This window comes from Pholis gunnellus, assembly GCF_910591455.1.
Source record: "Pholis gunnellus genome assembly, chromosome: 2".
NCBI classification, from domain to species: Eukaryota; Metazoa; Chordata; class Actinopteri; order Perciformes; family Pholidae; genus Pholis; species Pholis gunnellus.
The window spans coordinates 10,111,013-10,121,874 of NC_136536.1; the positions used below are offsets into that span (position 1 = coordinate 10,111,013).

The window sequence follows — 10,862 nt, forward strand, 5'->3', positions numbered from 1 at the left end:
ACTGACCTTGTTTTTAGTTGTAGCTACATTTCCAATTAAGTTATTTTTGTATTACTATAATAATATGTTATTATCTACCTCCCTGCGTGTCTCCTTAGGCCGTTTGTTTCTTTTATCAGTCATGTGTTACCTGTCTGCTGTAAAACTGCTATCTAGCTATCTAGCTATCCATGTGTCCATCTATCTGTCTATATGATAGATAGATAGATAGATAGATAGATAGATAGATAGATAGATAGATAGATAGATAGATAGATAGATAGATAGATAGATAGATAGATAGATAGATACTTTATTCATCCCGCAAGGGGAAATTTGTTCACTACAGCAGCAAAAATATATTCAAGCAATCAAAGAATAAAAAATAGTAATGCAAAGGTGTTAGCATATGTTTTAAAATTAGCATCTATTCTTTGACCTTAAAAGGTAAGTCCGATATTTGTTGTCTTTTCCAGAAGCCAACAGTTCACCTTTTAGTCACTCTTGAACGCCCCTATCTCTTCTGCCTGTAGGGGGCGCGCGCACTTAAAATACCGAGTGCGCCGAACCACAGATAGAGAACGACTGACGTCACCACTTCCACAACAACAAGAAGCTGAAAAACAAGGAAGTGAATGATTGTGAAGCCGTAACCTGTTATAAAGGCCGTGACAAGATATACGCCGAGCTCCGTTTAATCTGAAATTCCTCCGCGTCCGCACCAGTCAAGAACAATGAACAACAAAGGTATTTGTCTACACTCCGTTCGGGTGATTAGTCAGCTGTCCGTTTTACGACGCTGACGGTTTAACTAGAAGATGAAGAAGAAGCTGTGTGGTTGTGGCCATCTGAAGCGGACTTCACGTTTAGCTACGTACACGACAATAAACAGACGTTTTCTTGCCTAACTTGTTTAGCACACCCGTCGATCGCGGGTATATATTTTATCATAAAACACCGAGGATGTAAATAATGTACGCGTAAATCCACTGTCACCTTATATCACCGTAGCATTAGTGGCCAGGTCACATATTTCCAGTTAGCCATCATCACCACTCACAACAGGCAGGCTTTAAAGGCAGCGCTAACATGATTTTACCGTTTTAGTTCACATACGTGGGAATGTAAATATGAATCCATCGTTTTAATCCACTGTGCACATGCAATATGTGTAGAAGTAGCCTATATTTACAGGAGCATTATATCGCGTGTTTCGTGTTTTTCCCCTCGGCTATATGCTAGTTATTTGAACATACTCGGATCCTTTGTTGCTACCAGGGTTTGAAGCGCCGAGGCCGACAAAAATAACGATTATTTTCATGATCGATTAATTACCGATTATTTTCTCGAATAATTGCTCTTGTCTAACTACGGTAAATAGCGCAAGATGCGCATCGTTAATTCTGGGATCCGTTATATAAAGAAACCCGGAAAATATTCACTTTGGGGAAAGTGGGACCTGAGAACGTTAGCATTTTTTGCTAAAATAAATACTTTAATTATTAATACATTATCAAAATACATTTTCTGTCAAATAATCGACTAAGCATTTTAGCTCCATGTAGGGATTTTTTTCTGACGTTTTGTCAGTTTTTAAACACAAATCTTGTAATTAAAACAATAACTTTAACTTGTATTTTTTAAACTTAGTTGACAGTTTTGATTTTTTTTTTCTTTCATATGTTCGAGTGTAAAATAAATATATCTTGTAGGCTCTCTCCATTATTGGGACCACCTTTCACCCCTCAAGCCAGGCTGTATGTGCTAAATTTCTCTGCAGTCCATATTTTAATATTTAGCTGTTTTCTACTACTGCTGAGAATGTGTTATTCTTTGCTCTAGCCTGACAATAAACATGACGTTTTCTGTTTCTGAGAAACGTTTGACCTCTAAAATCATTCTGTGTCAGTCACTAAACGACGAAGCATTTGCTTAAAGTAAAATGTTGTTTTTGCAGGTTCATATCCTCAGCAGGCTGTGTACCCTCAGCAGAGCTCTGCACCTGTATACCCTCCTGCTATGCAAATGTCTCCTCAGGCACCTCCTTACACAGACACACCACCTGCATATTCTGAGGTAACTTATTACTTTTATGTATCCTATGATAACACAATACTCTCAGTGAACGGTTCTATTCACTTCTTTTTTTGTGTGTATCTTTTGTCTGCAGATATACCAGCCCAGATATATGCTTCCACATCAGGTGCCCAGTCAGGTGGCACAGATGTCCTCTCACTACCCTGGTGCTCAGATGTTTATGCCCATGCAGCCACATATGCAGGTTGGGCAAATGGGCCAGAATGTCCCCATGGCTTACTATCCCATGGGAGCCATGTACCCCCCTGGTTCAACAGTGATGGTAGATGGTGGCTTTGATGCTGGTGCTCGCTTCACAGCAAGCAGCGGTGTTTCCATCCCAGTGAGTATCCACCTAGTCCAATCATTCAGAACTCGGTTAGGTTGTCATTGCAGACTGTTATAACGTCCAAAGTTTGTCGGCTCTCTACCAATGCTTGTGCTTGTTTCTCCCCATCTCTAGCCCCCACCTCCTGGACATCCCCCCAATGCAGCTCAGCTGGCTGCCATGCAGGGTGCCAATGTTGTAATGGCACAGCGCAAGAATAACTTCTTCCTGGGTGGATCCAGTGGAGGTTATACCATCTGGTAACGGCAACTCCTCAACTCCTCCTTCATGCCTAAACCGTGTCCCCCGCCCCAAATGATGCCCCAGTTCTTCCCCCATCCCATACGCCTCCCTCTTCAGGCTGCTTGGCCATGCCACAATACTGATATCACCTAACGGAATGTAATATTTTAGCGCCCTTGTAAAAGGTACAGTACTCCACTTCTGACCCCGAGATCAAATGATGAATGCCACTGCCTGGAGAGGACAAATGCTAATTTTTAATGTCGTAGAATTCATTCCATAATTCTTGAATGGGTCTAACCTCTTTCGGTCATTCCAGATTGGACCTCTTTCAGGCATCTGTATTTGTTCAAGAGACCTGGTCTCCTTTGATCGAATGGATCACAAATTACATTGAGATGTTCTTGTATACCTGTAAAAGCAACGTAAATTAAATATTGAAATATCAGACCCGCGTTATATAGTTTAGCTGCTTTATGGTGAAAGTGAAATGCAGTTACAAAGTTGCAGTTGAAGTGCAAAAAAAAAAAAAAATCCATTTGTCTTTTTTGGAAACTTTTAGTGTAGTTAAATTAATAGATGTGTAATAGTTTCATGTAAATACCAGTATGATGATCATGAGAAATTACATCTCAACTATACAAAAAAAAAAAAAAGAATAAGCATCTTGGATGCTTTTAGCTAGAATTGTCTCGTCCTTTGCACAGTATCCAAAATATCACAGCAAATGTGTCGTACAGTCTAACTGACGGATTGTTACATTTAAATCACTTGTAAATTTAATAAACTAAACTGAAGCAAATAATTTAAGAAAAGATTTCATGCAATATCCAAAGTGGTTTACTGTACCTTGTTGGGCAATTTGTAGATGAACATAGTGAAGTGCCAAAGAGCACTGGGGATAGCCCGAATTTAAAGCAAATTAACTTCAGTAAACTTAAAGGAAAGAAATTTAAAGTAAATCCAAATAGTAAGTTGAATGGGAAGGGGTGGTTGGTGTAACATTTCTAGATTATTATTTTTTTTTTTCTCCTGTTTCTATTTCACAGTCGGATACCCAGAGTTTATACACTAAATGTTTTATTGTACAGACTTCAAGAACTACCCTCCACTGTTTCTCTTTGTTTTTTCACACAGTATCATTTAGAATCCAATTTTTAAAGTATTTATTCACACGTAAAAAAGTGTCACCTTTGTGATAGCATTAGTTTCTTGTCGTTTTAAAAGATTGAGGAGACTTTATGAATAAATATTTCAGTGTTTCTTTATTCCACCCTTCATTACTTTCCACATTTCCACGACTAGTTAGCCTAATCAATTTTTAGTACAACCAATGAGCTGGTTGTATCATAAATTTGGTCTACAATGCACTTATGTTTGGTTATTACTTGAAATTTAAAATGTCACAATTTGAAAGCAAACATATCTTCGAATAAGCAGGTATGAGATTGTTGGTACTAAGACCTTCAGTTTGACACGACTGCAATTGTGTTAATGTCACTTTATGTGGATTAATCACATCTCTAAAGTGATGCATCATTTTGCACCTTTGCTATGTACAAATTTGATTAAATAGATTTTATCAGAGATGCACCGCAAAGCAAATTTGAGTGGTTGCAGACTAGGGGCCGACTTTTCTTTCTTCTTTTTTTTTTTTTTTTATTTAGTTTTCATGACTTTTAAAAAAAAAAAAGAAAAAAAACTGAGATTTCTGTTCCTGTTTAGAAAATCCATCAAACTAGTCCATTTGAAAGTAATGTCAAGATGTGTCGTGTTGTTCAGTCGCCTTAACGTGTATGCAAACTTGCAATGAGGCTCTTTCACTGTCGGCATAATTGTTCATTTCCAACACATTTTTGTGCTGCTAATTAAACTTTAGAATCTTTACATAATACGTTATCTTGCAAACTTTAAATGAGGTGTCTGAAACTAGCTAAGTTAGTGTGGATACAGTAAACGTATATTTGTAGATATTCTTCATTTTGGTGTGTGGTAGCGTCGTCGTGTCACTGGGTATCCGACACACCGTATCGAGTTTTAACAGCTGTGGCCTCCAGAAAACAAATGGCGCCGCTGTCGACCGACATATAGTTATTTCTGTGTTGGGTCGGAGAGAGCAGCTGTCTGGAAACGTGCTTCGTTCATCTGATGAACTCCTTTTTCAGCGGCTCTTAAACAAAGCTACTGTACCAGACATGACCCACGTGTCACTCGGGTGTTTTTCTTTAAATGGCTCAATGTTCATTTATTCTCACTCATGCTGTCGTTTCATACAGCTCCGCTGGGGAAGAGGCCACAGCTATCAAAACTTTAAAAATAAAAAAAAATATGATTCAGTCTAAGGTTTTTCTTTTACTTTTCTTTTTTTCCATCTCTTGTTTGTGAAGCAGCATAATGGTGGCTTTGTCCCAGCAATATGAAGTACTGTAAACTACAGCTGACCAGTAGATGCTATGCCAACCACAGCCAGCAAAAGGATTACTCTTTGTTGAAGGATTATGGACATTTAGAGTTCAGGGATTCTCTTTACAACACTTTGTAAAAATAGATGTATGTACTAAAGTGATGTGACAGACTTTGGTACACATTCTATCTTTTAAGATTACTAAAGGAGATGAGTGTCAAAAAGATGGAATACTTTGGAAAAAAAGGTCTTAGGTGCACTTAACTTTTTTATACTAAACTTAAAATTTAAAATGTAAGTTTAGAATAAAGGTTATTTTGGAAATTTGAAATGCTGCATGTTTGTTTAATTTTCTATACATATACATTGTATTAGAACAGGGCAGGTTAAGTTCAAAATTGTGACCTGAGATAACACCTGGGATTTTTGGTTATTGTTTTGTTGTGATTTTAGCTTAAATGTTGCCTTTCCCTGGCCAGACTGCATCACAGGTAATTGATCGTTTAACCAACTTACTTGATTGTTTGAGTGGATGCTACTTGCTTGGCCTTAATACCAATATCACTTTTGTCATAAATAATTATCTCCCACCTTAGTTTAGTATACATACTGTACGAAAGAGTCAATAACTCAAATATTGTCACTTTGATATAAAAGGAATTGAGTCAAATATGGATCTGTATTTTTGTCAAATATCAACGGAGCATTGCACAGTTGCCAGTTTATTGCGGTTTGGCATTTTAATCCCAACAGTCCACAATAAATCCCAACTTCTCTGAAGCTCATCAAATTCAGTCCTTGTTGAAACTGTCCGGTTCGGATTCACATCCGTTGTAGTCATTTGATACCGTGGTTTGTCGTTATCTATTGGAAATTGATGTCCAATATATCTGTCAGCTAATCTACTCGACAATGTCAACAAAAACTGACCATCTGCTTCTTAACAGCGTGTTTTTGTGCAGGATGAGAGTCATTGGATGGAGCTAGGTCTATCTAACAAACTGTCAAATTTGATTTGTGGTTCATTGACCACCGATTCAAAGTCAGGTTGTGGGTTTATGACTTTGACTAGTTTGAAACACATTAAACATCACTGCAAGCTGTCACACTGTATAATGGCTCTAGTCCAAAAACAAGTTTTATTGCCTTCCACATTCATGTGAAATGGAGAAGTCATCAGTAACCGTGTCTAGCAAGGAATAGAAAAACAGTTACAACAAATGTCTAGGCTGTCCTGAATGGAGGACATTGCTTTTAACTAGCTTATAAAAAAAAATTGCATAGAAAATCTACAATTTTACAAGCAAATCAATATAACAGTAACTTCTCCCCTAATAGCTTCATAACACGTCTTGTAAGAGGTTTGTTTGTTTGGTGGGGAAACAAAGTGTCTGAATGAAACATAATTGCAGATGGTAAGAGGAAAAAAACCAAACATGGCTGATAAAGAGTAGCAGATTGTTGCAGAGTGTTTACTGATCATGTAACTGTGACTATACTAAAACTATTTTTTTCATGCATAGCTTTGCTAACCTGACAACACACCTGTTGTCACCTGCTCCTCATCCATCAATATTCACTCAGTGTAACAATCTTATCTTTGGTTTTGCTTGTGCGCCTCTGCGTTTTTTCACAACACACATCTTAAAAACACATTTGTTTTTTGTTTTTCCCCCCTCTGCCTCCGTGTGCAGAAAATCACGGCCTTCCCTCAAAACACAGATGCATAGAAAAACAAAACAGTCCCATTTCTTAGCAGTCCTCCACAGAGCCTCGTCTCCACCAGGTTCAAATGAAGTATTCCTTCTTTTCGCTCACGGCCTGGTTATTCTGCTGGTCGTCGGGGTCCTCCCCCGGAGCCGGCTCCCCCGTCGTCCTGTAGTCTCCTTTGTTGTGGCAGAGATACCGGTAAAGCAGGAAGCCCAAACCAACTACTGTCAGCAGGATGACGACAACGACCACTGGGGAAAAAATAAGGCAAAAATATTAGCTTTAAATGGCGCTTTCAAACATCACGACTAGAGAAAGTTCAGATTGAAGTGCGACCGATTACCTGCAACAACTGCGTCTGAGCTGGCGGGGGCTGCTGTCGTTAGCACTGAGATGGGGAAATAAAGAAAAACAGACGATGTATCAGAGTTAATTTGATTGTTTTACTTTGCAGGAGGGGAAGTAGTGCAATTCCAGGAGGAGGCTGGCTTGTGTGCCATTAATAGAAAATGAAATGAAATATAAAAGTGTAGGAGTTACCCTGAATCATGGTGGTGTCTGCTTCCGGGGGAAGTGTTGTTAAAAGCCCCATATCTGATGCTGGACAAAACACAAGCATGACATGCATTGATAAAACAGCACAAAGTCTACGGTCATCATATCAGGACACTTGTGGGCTGCAACTCAAGAGATTTGAAGCCAAGTGAGTTCATATCATAAATAGAAAATAAAAAATAAAAAACTGTGTACTCACCCTTTGTCGCATTTGTGTTTATGTGTGCGGAGAGTGTTGTCAAAGGAGTCGTATCGGAATCTGGAAGGTTAAACGAATGTGTTAAAAAATGTCACAGGGCGCTATCTTCAGCACACAGGCTGCTGGTAGAGAGTTGTGCAACCGCATAGCTGCCAGCCGAGGAGGGAATATGAAGTGTGGCGACACGGTAATCTGGTTATTAACTACTGGCACTGGAACAAACCTGTCAATCTCTTTGTTTCCTCTCTGATGCAACGACTTAATCAGAGAGCACAGCGGTGAGAGAAATACTGAGAGCATTTAAAATGTGTAAAAATAAACAGTACAAAGTTATAAAACACTCCAGAATAAGTCCTGCATTTAAAATTATACTACGGTGGAAGTACAAAAGTCTTTTCAGTAATAGGAGGTGGATTAATCAAAAGAAAATGAAGCACTTTATTTGAGAAACAATGCTCTATAGTGTGTGAATTTCCTGCTTTTCTTGGTCATAAATTAGTCTAAATGGACTATTTTGGAGTTTGGACTGTTGGTCGAACAAAACAAGACATCAGATGGCGTCACCTGTGGCTCGGGGATATTGTAAGGGGCATGTTTCATTGTTTTATAGACTAAATGATTGGTTAGTTGCAGCCCTGATCAGCAAAAGTACTTAAAGGATCAAAAGTAAAAGTGTGCATTAGGCTGCAGAAAGGCACTAATCGGAGTGTTAGGTTATATTATTGGATTATTATTACATCTGGTCGAGGTGGAGCCAGTTTTAACTAAACAAACCGTTGGGTAAATAGATGATCAACCACTTTGTAAGAACTGAATCTACAAAGTAACTACAGTATATCTCAGCTTTCAGAGGAATGTAGATGGGCTGCAACTAGTCATTGTTTTAGCAATTGAGCTGTAGATTATTTTTGAGATTAGTTGATTAGTTGATTAATCCTCCATCACAATCCTCCACCATCCAATGTCTTGATTTTTTTTGTTCATCAACAGTTCAAAACCCTAAAATAATTTACTATATTTTACTATAAATGTAAGACCAAAACAGGAGTTACATTTGAGAACCAGAGCATCAAATGTCTGTCACCTATGTTTTTCTTGAAAGATTTCCTCTATGTTATTTTATTTTGAAAATATCTAGAAGAATCAATTTTGTCATAGCAGCACATCAAATTAAGAAGACAGACATACAAGCACTTAAATAAAATTGATTTAAAAAGGTGGACTTACCATTCATGATTGGTGACAGTTAACTCACTGGCTCACGTTACCTGGAAAAGAAACACATAGAATCAAACAAATAAACAACCACATGTCTCACTAACATTTCCGCAAACGTCAAGAAACCATGTCGTACATCTGTTTAACTCACATGGAAACTAACCGGTCAACACCTACTCCACCACTGTAACCGACGTGCTGACTCTTTGTCCAACATTTTAAGGGACAAACAAAACTTCTCCGTCCTGATTAAATTAGTTCACTTAACACAATGTCCCCTCGAAGAAGAAGAAAGCTTCACTTTTCAGGGGACGTGTATCTCACACTGAACAATCAAGACATCGTTCATCACAGCTGTTGAGTGAGATTACCTACCTGGCTGCTGTGGAGCGAATCGAAAACAGCTGGCTTTAAAATCCGATTTGTTTTGTTTGTTTTCCGCTCAAGTTGGAGAAAACTAACGCACACTTTCTAACTGGAGTTTGACATTTAAGCTGCCGGTGAGTCTGTTGAGGCGTCTGAAACTGCGTCTGTGAAATACAGTAAGCGGCAATACTTTTTCTCCCCGCACTCGTGAGTCACGCAGCACACTCTCTCGATTTCCGCCCCTCCCTTTCCTCCCTTTCCTCCCCCTCCTCCCTTTCCTCCCCCTCTCCGCGTCGAAGATCGTCTAATCACAAGATGCGGGACTCCGAAGTTAAACATGTGAAACAGAGGAGAGAAGAGAGAAGTAGGAGCATGCAAGTTAGACAGACAGACAGACAGATAGACAGATAGACAGATAGATAGATAGATAGATAGATAGATAGATAGATAGATAGATAGATAGATAGATAGATAGATAGATAGATAGATAGATAGACAGATAGATAGACAGATAGACAGACACTTTATTAATCCTGCAAGGGGAAATTTGTTTGCTACAGTAGCATTATGATAAAGGTAAGCAATCAAAAAATAACAAATATTGAGTAAAAGAATGCACAATATATACAATGAAATAGAATAATATTAAATTAACTTTACAAAAAAACCCAAGTAAATATTCACATTTGAGAAGCTGCAACCAGAAAATCTTTTGGCATCTTTAAGACTATTGTTTGATTTATTGATTGCTCAAATAGTTGATGATTAATTCGACTAATCATTTTGGCTCAACTGGAATGTGTGGGGTAAAGCAGTAAATCCTGATTTGCACAATATTTTCCCAAAACGATCTGGTTGAATTCAAATTTAACTGAATGCTAAAAGTCACCTGTACTTCAGCGAGTTAGTGTTGCACATTGAAAGGATTCCAGCAACCCTGTAATGGATAAGCGGTTACGAATGATGGATGGATGACCATTGAAGGACTTGGGAGTGACAGATCTTTTTTAAATGGTTAAAATCTGTGCAGCAGAGGGCAAGATACCGACTTTTGGTTCCTAGTGTGGGTCAAGCATAGTTTTGGCAACTTGGTAGCATCTTTCATTTGCTGTACTCCATTTTGCTGTGTCAGTTTTCATTTTTTTTTTTTTTCTTATATCTTTTTTTAATTGTTAGCAGTAGGGTGGATTTTCTATTTGGATTCAGCCACAACAAGCCATGTGAAATAAGTCTACATGAGACTCTTTTGTTAACAGTCCTGTTTGGGAATGGGGTGTTTCTTTTTCCACACCAAACTGGCTCAAACTGGCACTGTGCTGGTCGGATTTCAAGTCGCACCCGACATCCTTCCTGCATGGTAAACAACCACGTTTTTCAACCCCCTAAAGCTGACATAGCCCTGGTGACATCATCGGGGTTATTTGGTCAGATTTGACTAAAAGCTCCCTCTAGAGCTACAGGGGACACTAACAATGCTTTCACATGCAGAGTGATACTCCTCAAAAAGGGGTAAAATAAAGTCACAAAGTCAGTCACATATGATGCATAGATGTATATTGATACTGCTCAGTCATGACACAAAGCAGCCTGTCAATCACGTAAATCACTAGGTGGTTTCTGTGTCCTGATTCTGACTACCAAAATAAAACTCCATGCTGTTCCAATTCAGGAAGTGAGAGGCAACGGGGTCAGCTGACCATAACAAATTTGAGGAAACTCACATCAAATGTCTTTTTCTTAGAATGAATTAAGCAAAAAAACACATTTTTGTTCATTGAACTAAT

At 38.5% G+C, this 10,862-nt stretch overlaps 2 protein-coding genes across 2 annotated transcripts; one reads left to right on the top strand and one right to left on the bottom strand.

The window, feature by feature from the left end:
• The first annotated feature begins 586 nt into the window (after positions 1 to 586).
• Positions 587 to 3,354, top strand: dazap2 (DAZ associated protein 2). The gene is made up of 4 exons (XM_079173802.1): positions 587 to 726; positions 1,937 to 2,055; positions 2,150 to 2,398; positions 2,519 to 3,354. Exons 1-4 carry the CDS (start codon positions 714 to 716, stop codon positions 2,645 to 2,647), a joined length of 510 nt encoding a protein of 169 aa, XP_079029928.1. The 5' UTR covers positions 587 to 713; the 3' UTR covers positions 2,648 to 3,354.
• Positions 3,355 to 4,231: 877 nt separating this feature from the next.
• LOC306706663 (uncharacterized protein) lies at positions 4,232 to 9,290 on the bottom strand. The gene is made up of 6 exons (XM_079173813.1): positions 9,088 to 9,290; positions 8,722 to 8,762; positions 7,495 to 7,554; positions 7,281 to 7,340; positions 7,084 to 7,128; positions 4,232 to 6,991 (listed from the first exon to the last, which is right to left on the bottom strand). The coding sequence occupies exons 2-6, from the start codon at positions 8,726 to 8,728 to the stop codon at positions 6,819 to 6,821; spliced, it is 345 nt and encodes a 114-aa protein (XP_079029939.1). The 5' UTR covers positions 8,729 to 8,762; positions 9,088 to 9,290; the 3' UTR covers positions 4,232 to 6,818.
• Between the last annotated feature and the right edge of the window lie 1,572 nt (positions 9,291 to 10,862).